The 19,277-nt window shown below is 50.6% G+C and overlaps 3 protein-coding genes and 1 non-coding gene across 4 annotated transcripts; 3 read left to right on the top strand and 1 right to left on the bottom strand.

Moving 5' to 3' along the window:
- ARL10 (ADP ribosylation factor like GTPase 10) lies at positions 1,107 to 10,549 on the top strand. Its single transcript, XM_018050657.1, has 4 exons — positions 1,107 to 1,396; positions 2,030 to 2,231; positions 5,325 to 5,500; positions 7,143 to 10,549. The coding sequence occupies exons 1-4, from the start codon at positions 1,214 to 1,216 to the stop codon at positions 7,314 to 7,316; spliced, it is 735 nt and encodes a 244-aa protein (XP_017906146.1). The 5' UTR covers positions 1,107 to 1,213; the 3' UTR covers positions 7,317 to 10,549.
- MIR1271 (microRNA 1271) lies at positions 4,505 to 4,609 on the top strand. The gene has a single exon (NR_129570.1). It is a non-coding gene; the product is annotated as a microRNA 1271 (primary transcript).
- NOP16 (NOP16 nucleolar protein) lies at positions 12,359 to 17,144 on the bottom strand. The gene is made up of 5 exons (XM_005682739.3): positions 16,944 to 17,144; positions 16,744 to 16,852; positions 15,563 to 15,632; positions 13,572 to 13,678; positions 12,359 to 12,807 (listed from the first exon to the last, which is right to left on the bottom strand). Exons 1-5 carry the CDS (start codon positions 17,048 to 17,050, stop codon positions 12,664 to 12,666), a joined length of 537 nt encoding a protein of 178 aa, XP_005682796.1. The 5' UTR covers positions 17,051 to 17,144; the 3' UTR covers positions 12,359 to 12,663.
- On the top strand, positions 17,273 to 18,275 carry HIGD2A (HIG1 hypoxia inducible domain family member 2A). The gene is made up of 2 exons (XM_005682740.2): positions 17,273 to 17,484; positions 17,855 to 18,275. The coding sequence occupies exons 1-2, from the start codon at positions 17,331 to 17,333 to the stop codon at positions 18,019 to 18,021; spliced, it is 321 nt and encodes a 106-aa protein (XP_005682797.1). The 5' UTR covers positions 17,273 to 17,330; the 3' UTR covers positions 18,022 to 18,275.

Raw genomic sequence — 19,277 nt, 5'->3', positions numbered from 1 at the left:
CATGGTACTGGTGGGTATGTCATTTATCATATGCTAATATATGGCTGAGCATATGATGAGGCTCAAGGTCTACTGGAAGTCGACTCTTCAACCATCTTGGACCTAGTTGGTTCCAACCAGTCTTTGTCATATCTTATGGCTAATGGACTACAGTCCATGGGGTCCTAAGGGTGGGACACCACTTAGCAACTAAACCACCAACACTGGCAACATCTTCTCCCCTCTTATTTCACTACCAACAGATTTAATGAGTTTGTTAGAGACCCTGGTAAGAATAGTTTCTCTGGATTGGTGGGAGTGAGGAATAGAAAATGCACATTATCCAGAAGTGGGTCTGAAATGGAAAGCAGAGGCAGAGGAAACAGGAGAGATCTGAGCATACCCGTGGGTGACTAGAAAAAAGCCCAGAATCCACCCTGGTCTATAAAATGGCTTGAAGCGATTTACAGTAAAAATAAACCCATTCACCCCAGAGTTTCTCATGGGGTTCCTCCTCTTGAGTATTCCAGGCCCGTTTCTCCTGCTTTTCCTCCTTGTGCTACACCGTGGAAACTTTGGCAGTCACTGAGGGTCAAGGGACAAAGCGGTCACGTCTAAACACTGATTCCCTGCCCCAGCTGGCTTCATCAGGACACTTCACCAAGAGACTCCAAGAGAGCAGAACCCCTGGAAGCCAGGCAGCAGCCAACAAAAGGTAGGCAGTACTAAGAGTCAGGGACCTGGGTTCCAATCCGGCCTCTGCCACTCCATAACCTGCCATCCCATAGCAATTCCTCTTGGAGATCATGAGGGATGCCCAGGAAGCACACTACCTGGGGTTGAATGCAGGCTGCACCCACACACAAAGGTGCGACTAGGGCCTGTTTTCCCTAACAAGGGACACTGTTTTAAGGGGTAACCTAAAACGTCTTGAGCTAACCCGCTAACAGCAAGTGCTCGGTAGATGCCAATGTAACCACGTCCTGTCCCGCCCAGGCACAGCCTCTCGCTCCACACCGCACCTAGCAGAGTGGGCGGGAGGACCCAGCGCTCCGGGCCGCGCCCCCAGCTCCCGCCGCCTGTCGCGACAGCAGCGGTGCATTGTGGGTCTTGTAGTGTGGGGCTGGGTTGGTTGGGTGGGTGGGCGCGGCCGAGGCAGTCGCTGCGGGGCCATCTTCGGCAGGCCGGCTGGCTCGGCCTGTGCAGCCCGCACTCGCGCACCTCGCCCGCCGCGATGGCGCCGCGGCCGCTGAGCCCCTTGGTGCTGGCACTGGGTGGCGCGGCGGCCGTGCTCGGTTCGGTGCTCTTCATCCTCTGGAAGACCTATTTCGGCAGCGGACGGGAGCGCCGCTGGGACGGAGGCGAGGCCTGGTGGGGCGCTGAGCCTGCCGGCCTTCCACAGTGGGACGAGTGGGACGTGAGTGCCCGAGGAGGGTCTGCGCCTCCGCGCGTGCAGCCGAGGGGGTGTGACCGCCGCCCGGCGAGTTGGGAGCTTGGCGCCGCAGGCGTCGCGCTGGTGGGCGCGTGGCGGGCGACTGGGAGTCCCGGAACCCTGGAACCGCTGGGCGTTTGGGGGCGCGTGCTGTGCTGCGCCTCTGTAGGCCCCAGCTTACTCGCCAGGGCTGGGGCGCGAGCGCGCGGTCGGGGAGCGCTGTCCCGCCAGCGCCGGTGCAGCCGGTGCCTGGCTGGCGCCTGCGCTGTGCGTCCAGCGCGGTTTGCCCTCCGCCCCCTCCCGCCGGCCAGCAGCTGTTTCGCTTGTTGCCGGGATTCGGCGCTTCCTACCTGCCTAGAGTGAGGAGGGATTGTCAGTCTAGGGAGGCTGAGGTTCTGCGAAGGGGAGGAATTTGCATGAGGTCACCCAGTGAAAGCTAGAAGAACGGCTTTGGAGAATTCAGGATTCTATTGGCGGCGCTCGTCCCTGTGCACCAGAGCGGGCCTAGCAGACCCTTGATGGCGGGAGGTCGGGGATGTGCGCTTTGGGCTTTCGGTCTTCCCTGGGGGAAGGGTGAGGCCGGAGGGTGCCGATCGCAGCTTGACCCGTGCTCCGCAGCCCGAGGACGAGGAGGACGTGGAGCCAGCGCTGGAGGAGCTGGAGCAGCGCGAGGTGTTGGTGCTGGGGCTGGACGGCTCCGGGAAAAGCACATTCCTGCGCGTGCTGGCGGGAAAGCCACCACTGGAAGGCCACATCCCCACCTGGGGCTTCAACTCTGTGCGACTGCCCACCAGGGACTTCAAGGTGGACCTGCTGGAGAGTGAGCAGACACCCCCTCCCCTCGCGCCTGTCTCCCCCATCATCTCAGCTGGACCCAAGTTGGGGCTTGTTATCTAAGCAGGACACGCTCCTGTAGAAAATCCTTCCCATGTGTCCCTGGGGTACAGGATGGAGTCCAACACTGCTCTCTTCTCTGGTTTGGTCGCCCCCTGTTCCTCACACTTAACTGCAGCCCACGTGCCTAACCCTGATAGACTCACAGCTAAAGTTTCCTGTATGTCAAGCACTTGACAGACAGCACTTTATAAAACCCTCCCAACAACTCCTTAAAACTGGAAAGAGTTATTACCTTCATTATATATGTCTTGCGTGAGGCAGTGAGGCCCAGAAAGTTAAATAGTTTATCCAAGCTCAGGCAGCTTGCCAGTCTGTTAATGCTGTCTAGCTCTGGGCTCTTGATGTCAAGCACCCTGTACATTGCTTGTTTCTGAAATGAGTGAGTGATAGTCGCTCAGTCGTGTCCAACTCTTTAGGACCCCATGGACTGTGTAGCCTGTCAACCTTCACAATCCATGGAATTCTCCAGGGTTTCTGAAGGGTGCTTGCCATTTTCTTTCTTACCATCTGTACTTTGCATGCACTGTTCTCCCAGTCTGGAAAGCCCTTCTTCCCTTTATGAACTAATGTTCATCCTTCAAGGTTTAGGATAAACTATTTATCTTGGATAAACTATTTAACTTTCTGGGCCTCACTGCCTCACGCAAGACATATATAATGAAGGTAATAACTCTTTACAGTTTTATGGAGTTGTTGGGAGGGTGATATCCCATGAAGCCTTATCTGACCCCCAGGCTAGCTTAAGAGTTCTTCCTCTGGGCTCCTCTTCTGCTACAGTGTTTGCCACATACCTTTCTGTGTCCCTGACTGGGCATCTAGGGCACAGATAAATCTGATCCAGCTCTGGCCCCTAGGGCCCAGCCCCAGTCAGGTACCTGGAAGAGCTTGTTAAGGGAGTGATCAAGGGAGGATCTGAGTAGCCTCCTGCCCTCAATGTTAGGCTTCTTGGGATCTCAGGAGAAGCTAGGAGAGAGGGTACTGAGAGGGCAGCAGTACTTTAGCGCCTGTGTCCAGTCACGGACTCAGTGGAAAGGGACAGGTGGGTTTCTGCCAGCCATAGGCCTCAGACCATAAAGACTCGGTGGGTTTAGTTAAGTGCCAAAGTGGTGGGGTCAGACTCACGGCCTGGCCGTTGGCCTGAATGGGCCCAGTTCCTCTGGTCTCAGGGCTCAGGGCCTTGCCTGCTAGCCTGCCCTGGCTACATCTTTCTTCCCTGATTGTAGCAAACATTGATATTTACCTGAGTTCAGTCCTTTCAGCCTGCTTTCTGTGTCTCCATCTCTTGTGCTCAGGACACAGAAAATTCAGATGGGGGTTCTGCGGTTGAAGCCCACTCTGTCTGGCAGAGACAGTATCCCGGCTCTATAAGGTCACTCCACCTGGATTCAAACCCAGATCTCCCATTCAAGTCCAGGTCCTTTCCCCTGCCACAACATTCAGTTTGCTGTGGTTACCTACAGTGCTTGGCCTGGAGCCCAGCTGAGAATGAGCCCCTTGTGGATCTTGACTTTTCCCTGCCCTCCCCACCCCCACCTCCTATATCCATTTTATTAACTAGTTCTGTCAGCTTTATCCTCCAATAGCGTTTGCATCTGTCTGTTTCTCCCCACCTCCATCTTTGCCTGCTTGTCCCAATCCACGGTCACCTATCAGTACTACAACAGTCTCCTTGCTGGTCTTCCTGATTCCGCTTCTGTCCTCAATGTTGACCAGCAGCATCTTTCAGAAATCCATATCACTTCATGTCATTCTTGCTTAAAATGCTTATGGGGGTCCCCACAGCCTCACTGTGGCCTTGCAGGCCCCGTGTGGCCCAGCCCTGGCCAGCCCTGCTGGTCCTGTCTCCTTCTCCCCCCTGGCAGCGCCTCAGCCACCCTGAATGCCTTCTGTTTCTTGAACACATGGATCTTGCCCTGCCTGGTGCCTCTAACGCTTTTCTCTGCCTCTTCTCATGACCATCTCCTTGTCATCCCAGATTCAGCTCACGTGCCGCCTCCTTAGGCCACCTTCTCAGACCACCCAATCCAAAGCCACCAGCAGACACTACCCCTCCCCGCCCCGCCACTTTCACTTTTTCTGTTTCATTTCCTGCCTTTGTGGAATGCGTTTTTGTGTTACTGCTGTGTTGGTCCTGGTTACAGAGGGAGCTCCTTGAGAGCAGGGCCCCCCTGCCTGCCTTGCTGACCTCTGTGTCCCCAGCACCCAGATCAGTGCTTGGCACCTAGTAAGTACTCAGTATATACTTGTTGAGTGCCTGCTATGTGCCAGGCATTGTGCTGAGGGCTTTGGGGGGATCCAGAGATACATAGCTTTAACTCTCAAAGAGCTGAGAGTCCACACGTGTCAGGAGTCTAATCAGAAACGCTAGGATGCGGGGGTGACCACTGAGGACTTTGCAGAGGGACACAGAGGAACAGAAATGCAACCCGGGTTGGGGCAGGTGCTCCTTGGACAGCCACACGGTGGCAGGGTTGAGTGTGGCCTTTCCAGGGAAAGAAAATGGGGCAACCAGGCTGAGCGAGAAAACCTGAATTGAGAATGGCTGTTCTCAGGCAGCACAGGGGGTCCTGGCTGCTGACCATAGCCGCTGACCTGGGAGGAAGCTAGGGAATGGGAGGAGGCAGGACAGCCCAGGAGAAAGAACCAGAGTACTATGTATGAGGACATGTTATACCCCAGTCCTGTGAAAGGTACATTGCGCACAGTACTTTGGGGTTTTGCTACAACCTGTTAGGTAAGTTCAGTGAGGAGGAGACTGATGCTCAGAGGTGTCAACCTGCTCAGGGAGATATAGCTGTCAGAGCTAGAGCTGCACACAGGTCCAGCTGGCTCAGGAACCCGTGGACTTTCCCTTGCTAGAGCTGCACACAGGTCCGATTGGCTCAGGAGCCCGTGGACTTTCCCTCGCTCCATTGGCCAGTGGAGCCTTGGGAGGCTGGAAGTGATGTGGGGGTGGGCTGTAAATAGAGAGTCCGGGCCCAGGGAGGCTCTGAGCTGGCCCCTGGCCTCTCCTCAGTCGGCGGCAGCCAGAATCTGCGCTTCTACTGGAAGGAGTTTGTGAATGAAGTGGACGTGCTGGTGTTCATGGTGGACTCGGCTGACCGGCTGCGGCTGCCGTGGGCCCGACAGGAGCTGCACAAGCTGCTGGACAAGGACCCTGACCTGCCTGTTGTGGTGGTGGCCAACAAGCAGGTGAGGGCGATGGGAGGCTGGCCCAGGTCAGCGGGGCTTGAGCCACAATGCCTGGGGCAGGGAGCACCGGAGAGGGATTCGGGCCCAGACCCCTGACCTGCAGCACACAGCTGATGCTGTCACCCCCTCTGCTGCCTGTGCTGCGTCCTCCTTCCTCCTCCTCTCTGCCTCCCTGTCATTTGTCATCCTGGAAGAATGAGAAAAATAATTTATCTGTGTCCACTGTGTATGAGGTATGGTTTCAAATAATATTTCATATGATGTTTCTGTTCCCTCTGTAAGATATGTGATACTGTTTCCATTTTACATATGGGGAATCTGAAGCTCAGAAAGATTTTGTACACCTTGAAAACAGTAAATTGGGAAGTTGTACTCCAGTTACACCTTTTCCACTCTGCTATGTCCTTAATGATTTCTGACTCTAGATCAGAGAGTTATAGCTGGGAAGTGGTAAGAAGTTAACAAGTTAGATAATAATAACTAACAATTTACTGTGTGCTCACAGCATGCTAAGCACACTGTAATCACGACCTCACTATAGGCCCTGACGTTAGCCCAAAGTTACAGCTGCTATGTGGCAAAGCAAGGTCGTGAGCTCAGATCCTCCTCAAATTTCCGGCTCTTCACTCTATGCTATATACGTCTCCTGGCCCAGTAACTCTTGGCATCACATACTTACGGTGCCATTCTCTGCCGCAGTACAGAGTCCTGTTGTGTTTCAGGTGGCAGGGGCCCATGGCCCTGAGAGCTGTGGGACCTGTTTCCAGTCTGGCTTGGAGACATGCTGTCTGTCTTAGACCTCAGGTTTCCCCTGCTTATCCAGAAATACCTGGCACGATTATAAACAGGGTTACCTTATGTTCTGGTCTGCCTGGGACACGCCCCAGCTATGCCTGTTGCTCTGATAGAACTATACTAGTTCCCACTTTGAGTCTCAGAAGTAACCCAGTTTGGACAATGAATCATGTCATCATCTTATATAAACTATGATTTATAGTGATTTTGAACTTTACAGGAGACAGCACCTAAGGTCCCATCATTCTATGAACTACTTCAAGAAGAAACCTTTTAATCTTGGGCCAGGCTTGAAATTAAATGTACCATCACTAGCCATGTTGAGTAGTGGCCTCTGTTTTTTCCTCAGCTGGTTTCTAGAAGTCTAGGGGAGGTGAGGCCTTTGTCTGAAAGTGACTTTACCATAAGATCTCTGCACCATTGAATTTAGGAAACTGAGCTAAGATTCTGTAAAGGTCATAAATTTGGTCATCCAACCAATCTGGGTTTGAAACCTGGCTCTGCCTCGTATCGCTTTCCTTCGCTAAATGATACCACCTCCCTGAGTTGATTTCCCCATCAGTTTAGTATGGACAGTGAGTTAAATGAGGTAAGTACCTATCACAATGCCTGACTTATTGGACATGCTGTTTCTTAGCACAGTGGCTGTGGGTGAGAATGAGGGGGTGGAAAGAAGTTGATACCAAGGAAAGTCAGAGATGAAATGAGTTTAGACCAACTGGCCGAGAGAGAACTGAGGCCCCAGTGTTTCCCTCAGGGAGCTGATGAACAGTTTATTTCACAGATGACAAGGGTGGGTTGTTGGGACACACCCTCCGTCCAGCCTGACGTCTCCGTTTCATCCCAGGACCTGAATGAAGCCATGAGTATGGTGGAGCTGCAACAGGAGCTGGGCCTGCAGGCTGTCGATAGCCAGCGGGAAGTTTTCCTCTTGGCAGCTAGCATCGCCCCTGCAGGAACCAGCTTTGAAAATCCTGGCACCGTGCACATCTGGAAACTGCTCCTGGAGCTTCTCTCCTAGGCTGGCGCCCACCCGCTCACCAGCCAGCCCTGGAGACTTCAGTTCCACTCCTCCTGCTTCTTCATCTCCAGCCTGGGCCTGGGGCACAGGCTACATAGCATCACTTCCCTTCTTCCCTCCTCACCCTCAAGAGCAGGGCCTGGGTGAGGTCAGGAACCACACAGAAGCCCTCCTGGTGAGCTAGCCATGAGGCTGAAGCAGGGAGGCAGTTGAGGCCAAGGGTGGGAGAGGACAGTGTCTTGCTCATTCTGAGCAGCAAGTGGTGATCCCACTTCCACCAGGGAAGGCAGCCTCATCCTCTGACCTGTACAGTGAGCTGCCCAGCAGGCTCAGTTCTCCCCGCCCTGCTGGTCCCAGGGGGTGAGGACTGGTGTAGATGTCCGAAGTACGCCCTAACCCTAGACTGATCCCTCCTGGTGATTTTGCACCCTCTCGTGTGGGCAGGTTCTGGGCCATAAGCCATGAGCTCAGACTCCCTGTCCTGCCTTATCCTCCAACCCCAGCTGGCTCGTGGCCTTGTGCAATCCCTGCCTCTCTGGGCCATCCCTTTTTAAGAGAGGTGATTTAGATGGTGGCTTTCTAACCGAGCCATGAAGACAGGAAGCTTGAGGAGAAATCTAGAGATCCTGGCAAGGAGCTTCCCGAAATCCCCCTGCTTTCCCAAGGTTGAGGTCCGGCCCGCTAACCTCTTAAATACAGAGTAAGTGGTCTTTACCCCCTAATCAGAGAAACTGAAACCCACACCCACCCCAATCTGGAGTCAGAAGCTGCTACTCTTACACTTAACTGTGCCAATGCCCATGTTTACATAAGTCTGGGGAAGGAAGGAGCCTGCCTGTGTTCCTGGAAAGACTTGTCAGGGGCCTCCAGACTGCATTTAATTATTTATTTATTTATAAAAGGAACAGGCCCAAGTTTTAGGCTCTGTTTCTAGGTGCTGTTATCTAAACCCCAGATGACTGTCATGGAAAATTTGGATCTTTGAGGAAAATAGCTGGAATCATGGATGACAGTGTGGTAAGCTACATGAGTCAATGGAGACAGCTCTTCCTCCCCCAACCCTTTGTGACTGTACTTGATGTCTTAGAATTTCACGATGACCCATATGAACTTGAACTCCAACACTTGGCCTAATACGTCAAAGGGACACAAACTGTAGAGGTAACAAATGACTCGGAGAGGCAATTTCATCATAGTTACTCTTAGAAAGAAATAAGAATTAGCAGACCAACCAATGGGTAGCCTTGAATATATCGCACAGCCTTCCTGGACCTGCTGATTGTGCAGCTAAGGCAAAGCTGGACAGAATAGCTGGTGTCTTCTCCAGTACACATTCCGTGATTCTCCTGTTTCCAGTGATCAGCCAGTTTAAAGACTGTCTCTGTACTGACTCTTCAGTGCAGGCAGAAGGAACCTTTTGTCTGTCAAGAGTCGACAGCCACAAATGGGCCTTTTTTCTGAGGAGGTAACCGACTCAGTTTGCTTTTTAATTGAGAATAGAGATTACGTGCCTTTGTTTCATTTGACATTTACTCAATGTGCTACAGTTTCATGCTGTGGCGGGTGCAAGAAGGGTGGGCCGGGAAGGTGGCTCAGAATAGAATCACTTTTCTTTGAAATTCCGATTAACTTTCTGTCTTAAGTGATTTGACTGATTTTATTTTAAATATTTTGGGAATGACTTGGGTTTTAGAGTAGCCTTTGAAACCCTGCTGACACTTCATTTTGCTGGCAGAAAGTAAGGAGACTTTACTTCTCTGTTCTGTGAACCTCACCTTGTCCTCCAGTGTTAATACTTGAAAGTTACCTTTGGAGCCAACATTTTGGAGAGGGGCACCCTTTTCTATTAATTAAGATCTGCCTTTGGTCTAGTGCATATCACTATGTAGTACAGGTTTTAAAGTCCCCACTGTCAGGAGGTGAACTTGAATAGAGTTACATACTTGAGCAGGTTTCAAAGACCAGTCTCAGAGTCAACAGGTCCCAGGGGCACACAAGAAGGCACCCCTGAGGAGCACTGCAGGCCCAGGGCAGTGGCCCTTGGTAGCTGTACAGGCCGTGTGGGCAGCCTGTCGGCCTGTGGGCGCGTCTGTGGCTGAGAGCAGCACTCCTCTGGTAGCCCGTCCTCCAGGCGGGCTGCCAGACTGCTTGTGTTCCGGTTCCTACCAGGACCAGGCTGGGCACAGTCGGGGAAGGGCCTTTCCTAAGAACGCTGACTGCCTTGTGCTCTTATGTAGTTGTTCCTGATGTGACTTTGGCTCAAGAGCCTAGATGGCTGCTTTGGGGAACCTGTTCATCTCAAGGGCAGCTCCTGACTAACTGGGATGACCATGGTCCCCCCTCTGCCCCGCCGAGCTTGGGACTAGCGGATGGACGGCTGGGCAGCTCTCGCACTCTCATGAAGACCATACAGTGCCCACTTCACGCTTGGGAAGGCAGCTCATGCATCTGCGTGCCGGTTGAACCTATGAATCACGCACCCTGACACTGGGGGCTTCTGCTCTTGAGGTTATTTTAATGAAATCATGGCTTCTGACCTGCTACTGTCCTAAAGAGAGGTCAGCCCGGTCCAGAGTCTGGACACGTGGATGGTCTAGGCAAGAGGGCTCTTGAGGCTGCTGGGACCACTACCTTGGACCGGCTGCCTATCCCAAGAAGCCTCCTCTGGCACCTCCTGGTGCTCAGAACCATCCGTTGTAAGCTTGTGCCAACACACCGGTACCCAGCTGTGAGGACTGGAGAGGACGTGAAGTTGGTCCCTCCGGACCCTCGTCAGAAGTGCTGGTGAAAAATTTCACAGCTTTAGCATGTCTGAATGAGACCCCTGATTCTCCAGAAAAATGTTTCCACTTGCCTTTGGAAAATATTTTGTTCTTAGGCTAGTTTAGTAGCAACTGCCAGCATCTCAAACCAGCCACTGAAACTCGTCTGTGGTGTCTATCCTCGTCCTCACAGCTGCCCCAGAACTCAGACCTGCATAGTCAGCAGTCTGCCTCTCACCCCTGCCGTCTGCTGTCACCTCCAAGTCTTCTCTAGTAGCTATTTAAAGGGAAACCTCCACCTTTCCCGGCTGCCTCCTGGAGATGGGCCCATAAAGGGACAAGGGGGAGATTGCCATCAAAGAACTGAAGTAAAGGAGCCTTGCTGTCCCAGCCCATGCCCTGTGAACCCAGGCCCACAAACTGCATAAAATGGAGTGTTGGTGGCTGTGTACAATAAATGCCAAAAATTCGGTGGTGGTTTCATATAAATTGATTTTGAGGAACAAAGGTGCTTGGTGCTTAACAGTCCCAGGGAGGGACAGCTATGGAGGGTGGTCCCAGAACACGTCCCACAGAAAATCCCAATCCTTTCAGTCCATGCTGGGGTGGGTGGGTACATCAGCTTTGGCCTAACAGTACTTTTGGGGAGATACCCAAACCCTTCCTTGTAGGAGTTCTAGCTGATGGAGCCAGAGCCAGGCATGAAAATGGAAATGAGAACTTTTTAATTGTAGCAATGCTGTTTTTTAATTGAATAATTGCTTTACAGAATTGGAGAACAGCTTTGACTGCCTATACACCAGAGGTCAGAATGAAGGTGGCACCATTCCACAAGTGTCCCCCCAACACCTGCCCTTGGGCTGGGCTCTGTGGTTCCCTCACAAAGTCGCTGCATTCAAGTCCAGTCTGGTAGGGGATGTCCAACCAGACTAAAAGACAGGTACTGGCATTGGCTACAGAACGGGGCTAGGGGCACTCAGGACACTGACACAGCCTTGGGGCAGAGGAAGGTGGTATGGAAGGCATCCCCAAAGCCCTATGGTATGGCAGCTGAATTGGGTGAAGAAACAAGGTTAAAGGGCCTGGCCCAGTCACAGGCTTGATTTCAGAATGCTCTGAAGGACTGCGTTCCTAAAGCCTTCACTCACTGGAGTCTGGCAAGCCAAGTCCAAAAGGCAGGTTTCTGTCCAGTTTCCAGCCCATCTCAAAGGTGTCCAGCCCACCTCAACAGTGTGAGATGGTGGGCTGCTTTCAGTGGCTGAAGAGAAGGCCAGCAAGCGAAAGTCTAGGCTTAGTCATTGGACAGACTAACTTCAAACCCCATGTTAATGCCTCTTAAACCTGTTTCCTTACCTGCAAGAAGATAAAACCACACAACTGTGTGGGTTTTATGTGAAATGTTCTATGTAAAAACACTTAAGTCCTTTTCTAGAACAGTGAGGGGAGACAAATTTTATGTGATTTAAGGAGAAACCTCAGGAACAGAGGGTTTTTATAGATACCTGATGATAATGAATCAAGAGAAGAAAATGCCCAGCACCCACCTCACTGTGACTAATCCTGCTACACACCAATCATGCCATGAAATTGCACAGGCCAGGCCCGAAGGAATGCCCCGCAGTGTGTAGCCCAGGACTTGGTACACAACAGAGGTGCATTCAGCAGTCCAACAGACATCTCAGAAAGCAGCTTTGGGGACCTCAGACTCAAAAGACAAGCAGCAAAGGCAGGTCAGTTGAAGGCAGATCAGGAGGCAGCTGTACCGCATCTTATCTGCTGGCACTCAGACCAGGGCCACAGAAAACCAGTTCACCAGCCCCCAGTCTGGGGTGGGGCCAGCACTGGAGGCCCCTCCCAAGCAGCCCAGGCGTCCGTAGAAGTATTAGTCGGCTCAGATGGTAAAGAATCTGCCTGCAGTGCAGGAGACCCAGGGTCTATCCCTGGGTCAGGAAGATGCCTGGAGAAGGGAATGACTGCCCACTCCAGTATTTTGTCTGGAGAATCCCATAGACAGAGGAGCCTAGGAGACTACAGTCCATGGGTCACAGAGTCAGACATGACTGACTGACTCACTTTTTTGTAGAAGTGATAGTGGAACTGCTATTCAGGAAACCAAGGTAGAGAGCAGTAGAACCAGAACAGGGGAGAAAAGGGAGGGCAGCTGTGCCTAGGAGGGTACATGAATGTGCAAAGGACTGAATGGCCTCTTTACTTTGGTTGAGGTTACTGAAGGGGGCAGCCCCAGGGCTTGGCTGGGAGGGCAAATACCAAACTCTCAGAGAAGTAAAAATAACTATTTTATTGTACACAGACTATATTCAAACCGCCCACTCAGAAAACAGCAGGTTCTGGCTTTTCCCAGAGCCCCCAGAAGAATATAAATTGGAGTCTCTGGGAGACAGTATCTTCTCCAAAGTGAAATGTGAGAGAGACTGTATGTGTGTGTGTGCACACAGGCACACACGCACACGTGCATTGTAACCTTTTGATTCCATGGGGTTTGGCTGGCCTCATCTGTAAATGGACACCCCTCCTTGCTTCTCTGGTCCAAGAGGAAGCCTCAACCTGGGGCAGGCATAAACCAGTCACTCAACCTCCATTTTATTCTTTTGCAAAGAATCAGTGAAGGCTTGCCACTCTGCTGGGTAAAAACGCTTGTAGACGTTGATCTTATTCCGAATCTGTTTTGGGGTATCTTGATAGTAATTCTTCTCATCCCGGGCCATAGCCTAAGGAAAGAAAAGGGCCACTTGAATGAAAAAGGCTGGACAGGCAAAGCTCAAATCCCTAGCCCTGCGCTGGACAAGGTACTACCCATCCCTGAGATTCAGATTCCTCGCGTCAAAAGTCATAGTGTATGTGGGAAAATGGGTACAAGTACCCTCAGAGACTAGGCAGGAGCTGAGACCAGCTGAGTAGCTCATTCTTAGTCCATCACCAACTGATCCCACTTGGGCACAGGGGTCTAGTGTAGCCAGATCTTTCCATTTTTAAGAGAAGCCAAAAAAAAAAAAAGGACTTTTACTTGAGACCTCCCATAATTAAAATGGGAGTTAACCCCTGAAAAACAGTTAACTCTTGAACAGCACAGATGTGAACTGCATGGGTCCACTTATAATGGGTGTTTTTCAGGAGGTTTTCAGGACCATGTAGTTGAATCCCTAGATTTTGAGGAACTGCAGACTTGGAGGACCAACTGTAAATTATACACAGGTTAACTCTCAAGTTGTTCAAGGGTCACCTGCAGTTCATTAAAAATACCATGTGAGCAAACAATATATATTTATGAGTGGGATACGCACCACAGGCTCCTCAGTCTACCCAATTATAAGCATTCTGTCAAAGGGATCCATTTCCTAGGGTATCTTTCCTCTTTGTTTCCACTCAATCTCAAGAAATCGGCACTAGCCAAGCAGATCAGACCCCAAATGGTCCAGGGTACCTTCTCCCCAAGGGCCCAAGTGGTTCCTCCTGCCAGGCCTGAACCACTTACCTTATAGTTCTCCCCATGGTTCTCCACCATGTAGCGAACATAGTCAATGAGATCTCGTGACAATGTATTTCCTTTCTTTTCTGGAAGGCTGGCTTCTGCCTCCAGGTCTGGGTTGAAAGAAGCCGAGAGACAGGGAATGAAGCTTTGCTTCCTGCATAAGTTGAGCTGCTCAGTCAATCCCAAGCCACAAGAGTTGCTACACTGGCCAAGTGATGACCTTCCCCTCTTCCTCTCCAAATTCAGTGCTAGAACCTTCCTCATTTGCCCCTCAGGTCCCAGGCTCTGCCTATGGCACAAGCATCCATCAGCATGGCAATAAGTCACCTCTCTTTGGGTCTCAGACGGGTGAAAGGAAGGTACCAAACTAAAAATCTCTACTTAGTGCCAGGTACCAGGGACAGAGATGAAGATACATTGCTGTATCTTCAATGCAGGGCTCCATCCCAGCTCTAAAATTCTTTGAGAACCTCTTAAAAGTGTTAATATGTGAAATGAAAAGGTGTGAATAAATGAGAACTCAAGCTGTAGGAACTAGGGCCCAAGGCACCTCCCTGTTCCACGTGAGGGGAAAAACCAAACTCTGGAGTCAATATGGCCTCACTCCTAAAATAGGTGGGCTTCTCTGATGGCTCAGCAGTAAAGAATCTGCCGCAATGCAGGAGATACAGGTTCAGTCCCTGGATGGGGAAGATCCCCTGGAGAAGGAAATGGCAACCCACTCCAGTATTCTTGCCTGGGAAAACCTATCCATAGAGGACTTGGAGAGCTACAGTCCAAGGGGTCAGAAGAGTTGGACATGGCTTGTTGATTGAATACACACACACACACTACTACTGAGCTATGATGGTAAATTTTGAGGGTTTTTATTTTTTGCCACAATTAACTTTCTTTTTTTAATGGTAAATTTTGTGGGATTTTTTTTAACTATAATTTTGAAATTTTAACTAAAGAATTAAAAGTAAAACTTAAGATTAACTTTCACTACACTAAGTACACATGATTTTGTATATACAATCCTGTGCAGTAACTCTTACAAGAATCACTAAAATAGACTACAGACAGGAATTCATGGAATTCTATATCAAATGTCTGGTTAGAGGGCTTTCGTGGTGGCTCAGAGGTAAAGAATTGGCCTGCCAAGGCAGGAGACACGGGTTTTGGGAAGATCTCACATGCAGTGGAGCACGAAGCCCGTGGACACAACTATTGAGCCTGTGCTCTAGAGCCCAGAAGCCACAACTACTGAGCCCACGTGCTGCAACTACTGAAGACTGTGCACTTAGAGCCTGCGCTCCACAACAAGAGAAGCCATCACAATAGAAGCCTGCGCGTGCTTGCCTTAACTAGAGAAAGGCCTGAGCAGCAGTGAAGGCACAGCCAAAAATAAATAAATGTCTGGTCATTCAAATTTTTAAACTTTGCAGAATTTACTCTCTTGTTTTAATATTCAGTCTCTATAGCCTTAAAATACATAAAGTTGATTTATCATTGGAAAGATTCAGTTCAGTCACTCAGTCATGTCTGGCTCTTTGAGACCCCATGGACTACAGCATACCAGGCTTCCTTGTCCATCACCAACTCCTGGAACCTACTCAAACTCATGTCCATCGAATCGGTGATGCTATCCAACTATCTCATCCTCAATGCAAAAATTATATGGTGGAATCTCTAAAAAAAAAAAAAAACTGTTCATCCTTAAACTCATGAGAAGCTGAATTCATGCCTGAGACTTCATGTTTTCTCCTTTATCCTCTCAGGCACTGGTTACGTTCTCCCTGAACATCTCTGGCCTCCCTTCACACATTGGAACTTAGTCAGTAGACTGAAAATGTCTCGGCCAGGACACAGTTCTAACTGTGCCAGCTGAGCCCTGGACCAGCTCATTTCCTCCCTCTGAACTTCAGTTTCTCCATCTGTACAAGGAGAACATCTGAGGGTCCTTTCCAGCCTGTGTAGGATGCTGACCTAGAGAAATTGTGGCCCACACCCACCATTAAGCACATAAGGCTTCCGCACAAGCTCCTTAGGCCTCTCCTCTACATCCACTTCCATGGCCTTTACCTGCAGAGAACAGAGACCGTGAGAACAGTAGACAGAAGAAATATCTTGGATGAGGTAAAATCCTAAAGGCTCCTGCCCATCCCAACACAACTGCCTTAATCCATAAAGGTCCCTCCACAAGGTCAGGCAAGAATAGATGACCAAAAGAACTAACGCTCTGGATACTTTTTGGTTCCCAAGATGCTCAAGTAAGCAATTTATCTTTCTGCATCTACCTATAAAATGGGCAGAACATTCCTTGCCTGCCTCACTTCACTGTGTGATTAGCAAATGGAGCAATGCACATGAAAGCACTTTACACTTCAATGAGGGAGAGAGGTCAGATGCCTTCTCTTATGCAAGGAGCAGGCTGACAGTGCTTGGCTATAGTTTCACATTTATTCAATAAACAGTAGTTCCCTGTTCCTCTAGCATAAACAGATAATGAGAGATTTGCCTGAAGGCAACAGGACAAACCCAATCAGCAAGCCCATTCATTAACTATAGACCACTAGTCACATCCTAAGCACTACTGAGTGAGGCTTAGTACTGAATGGAACACAGAGCTCTTGTTCCCAAGCAGATTCTGTTGGGGGAAAGAGGCACAAACAATAAACAGATAAATATATCACATGACATGCCATCAAGTATTTACAAGTGCCAATGAATTAAAGTAGAAAAGAAGTTACTGAGCCAAACGGGGTGCTATTTTTGAAAGTGGTCCAGAAAAAGAACTATTCCGGAGAAACTAGCCTAAGGGAAGCCTCAGACCAAGGACGACTGGATAACTGAGGAAAGGTGTGAAGAACAGTAAGGATTCCAAACTCCTTATTAGGAAAGTTAAGGGCAGGAAAAGATAAATTCTGGAAAACTGAGATGCCAAGGGATCCAAACAGATTAATTTCAAAAGGAAAAAGTGAGTGTCGAAGGAAAACGGAAGCTCCAACCCAGGTCCAATGTGTGCTAGGGAGGCAGTATGAGGGAGATATTAAAGGTAATCTCAACGCAGTCAGGCTGGCCAAGTTGGCTGTGGGGAAGTCGCAAACCCAAGAAGGCCGTGAGGGAGGTAATAGGATTAAGCCAGCTAAGGATGGTGTGGCGGCGGAGGGCAAGGCCGGGACCACGTCAGTACCTTTCTCTTAAGAAGGGGCACTGCCCTGTTGGGGTCCATAGCCAAACCCATCTCGGCCAGGTTCTGCCGCACCGATTTGGTCTGGTCCCAGGCATGTCGGATGTGTGAGCTACGGGGAAAAAAGAGGGTGATCGCGGGACTGTCATCTTGCTACCCGTCCTGGCCGAGGTCTCCTGCCTTCTAAACCCCGGTCTCCTCACCATTCGATCCGCGGCGCTGCCTTCCGTCGAGCATTCCGGTTCAGACGCTTCCGGTTAACATTATAACCGAACTTCTGCCTCCGAGTCTTTCCCTTGGCTTTGGGCATTGCACTGACCACAGCACCGGCTACTAACTAGACTGCTTCTCACTCCAACTACCGCGTGTAGCTACTCCTTCCGGGCAGTGGAGCACGTGATTTTGCAGGCTTTCGGGAAATGCAGTCTTCTTCTCAGCGACACAGGCTGGTTACTACAACTCCCAGAATGCCATGAGCGAACGCGCCTGCGTAAAACGTTCAGCAAAGCCCTTTTCCCTGCCCCCCTTTAATGACCTCATCAGGAGGCGGGGCTTAGCGTCCGAATTTTCGCCTACTGCTGTTGCTTAACATGGAGACTCCTGGCCGTGTCTCTCCGGAGGCGCCCTTTGAGCCATCGCAGCCCCCAGTCATTGAAGGCTTTAGCCCCAGTGTATACACCACTTCGGAAGGCTTCAAGGAAAAGTTTATTCGCAAGACCCGCGAGAACCCATTGGTACCCATAGGTAAGCGAGTGGGAGCTGTAGGAACTGTAGACCAAGAGGGTAGTGATGTAGAGGGAATGAAATAGGGGAGGATCGGGACCCCATCGGGGTGACCGGAGTGAGAAGGGGCCGGGCGGTGAGGGGTGAACGTGATTGGAGTAGGAGCTGGACTGGACTGGGGGCGCTGGGACGCGGCGGACTCTGACTCCGAGGACCCCTCCCTGCCCCGACCCTCCTTCTGCCCACCCCTCCCACCTCGGCCCCAACCCACAGCGCGCACACCTCAGCTCCTGTTTAAGGATATCTTGACCCTGGAGAGGGAAGACGAAAGAGGGGAGGGGCCGTCTAGAGCCGGACCTGCCACTTTCCACCTGCTTTGTCGCCTCTTCAGGCTGCCTGGGCACTGCGGCCGCCCTTACCTATGGCCTCTACTGCTTCCACCGGGGACAGAGCCAGCGCTCCCAGCTCATGATGCGTACCCGGATCGCTGCCCAGGGCTTCACGATCGTAGCCATCTTGGTGGGTCTGGCTGCATCCACTCTGAAATCTCGATCTTGAGCCGGTGGCCTCACCTTGAAAGCTTCACGGAGATGGTGTATACAGCGTTTCGGAACCACCGGTCCTACCACTGAAATAACTCCCTCATTTCCCCTAACAAGCCCTGTATCAGTGCGGGTGGAAGTGGCCAATTGTGAAACGACAGATTTTTTTTTTCCCCCGGAATCTCAGGTTCCGTTCAGTGTGCGTGTTGCCTACTTCTGTTTGTGCTGCACCTTGGCCACTTCTATCTAATAAACTTTGATTCACTTGTAGTTTAGTGAATTCATTCCCAGTCCCACCGCCATGGTTTTTGGTCTTTGGTTTTAGGAGAAAACAGACTAAAGACTGCAGTGTCTTATCGAGTAGTCTGCTGATTCTCAAACTTTCCTAACAACAGTCACCTCAAGGTATTTATTGAAAGTAGGCAGTCTTGAGAGTCCCTTGGACAGCAGGGAGATCAAGCCAGTCAATCTTAAAGGAAATCAACCCTGAATATTCACTGGAAGGACTGATGCTGAAGCTTCAATACTTTGGCCACCTGATGCAAAGAGCCAACACATTGGTAAAGACCCTGATGCTGGGAAAGATTGAGGGCAGGAGGAGAAGAGGGTGATAGAGGATGAAATGGTTGAATGGCATCACTGATTCGATAATCAAATTTGTGCAAACTCTAGGAGATAATGAAAGACAAGGAAACCTGGCTTGCTATATTCATGGGATAGCACAGAGTCTGACATGACTTAGGGACTGAACAAGCCAGTCTCTACAGTGATGTTATATGTGGGGCCAGGCTCGGGAGTGGGAACTGATCTTTCCAACAATTTTCAAACTTTTAAGTAGAAAACCTTCCTTCCTATGAGGCCTGCCAGGCTTCTGCCCTCCACTTCTCTTCCTGACTCCAGTACCACCTCCTGAAAACACTCAAGGCTGATCTAGACCATCTCAGCTTGGTTCTTGATGCATCTTACAGAACAGGAAACTGAGGCTTAGAGACAGCCTGATGTAACAGAAACAGCACACAGGGTAATACCAAAGCTTTCCAATGATTTGTGGCAGTACCTAGTGTTTTATGGTTAAGGAGAAAAGGAGGCTGGAGATCTGAGCAAACTCAAGGAGAGAGGCACCTCATGAGTTTCTCATTCATGTAAAGTCTCAAACAGGTGTTCCTGATCTGCAGTCATCCCTAAAGTGTTGACTCAGATTCTGTTTCCTTCCATCCATGGCTCCATCAGTTTCAACACCAGCTGTATGACTAAGACCAGCAAAGCTTCTTG

This window comes from Capra hircus, chromosome 7 (genome assembly GCF_001704415.2).
Source record: "Capra hircus breed San Clemente chromosome 7, ASM170441v1, whole genome shotgun sequence".
Lineage (NCBI taxonomy): Eukaryota > Metazoa > Chordata > Mammalia > Artiodactyla > Bovidae > Capra > Capra hircus.
The sequence above is the reverse complement of the archived record's forward strand: the minus strand, read 5'-3'. Positions and strand labels throughout refer to the sequence as shown.

Bases quoted from the DNA above. Each gene is read 5' to 3' on its own strand.
- NOP16 (XM_005682739.3), bottom strand. From the start codon at position 17,050: ATGCCCAAAGCCAAGGGAAAGACTCGGAGGCAGAAGTTCGGTTATAAT. The intron at 16,853-16,943 runs GTGAGGAGACCG...TTTTCCCCGTAG, and splicing joins GCAGCGCCGCGGATCGAATG to CTCACACATCCGACATGCCT. The intron at 12,808-13,571 runs GTAAGTGGTTCA...TTCTTTCCTTAG, and splicing joins ACCATGGGGAGAACTATAAG to GCTATGGCCCGGGATGAGAA.
- ARL10 (XM_018050657.1), top strand. From the start codon at position 1,214: ATGGCGCCGCGGCCGCTGAGCCCCTTGGTGCTGGCACTGGGTGGCGCG. The intron at 1,397-2,029 runs GTGAGTGCCCGA...CGTGCTCCGCAG, and splicing joins CACAGTGGGACGAGTGGGAC to CCCGAGGACGAGGAGGACGT. The intron at 2,232-5,324 runs GTGAGCAGACAC...GCCTCTCCTCAG, and splicing joins CAAGGTGGACCTGCTGGAGA to TCGGCGGCAGCCAGAATCTG.
- HIGD2A (XM_005682740.2), top strand. From the start codon at position 17,331: ATGGAGACTCCTGGCCGTGTCTCTCCGGAGGCGCCCTTTGAGCCATCG. The intron at 17,485-17,854 runs GTAAGCGAGTGG...TCGCCTCTTCAG, and splicing joins GAACCCATTGGTACCCATAG to GCTGCCTGGGCACTGCGGCC.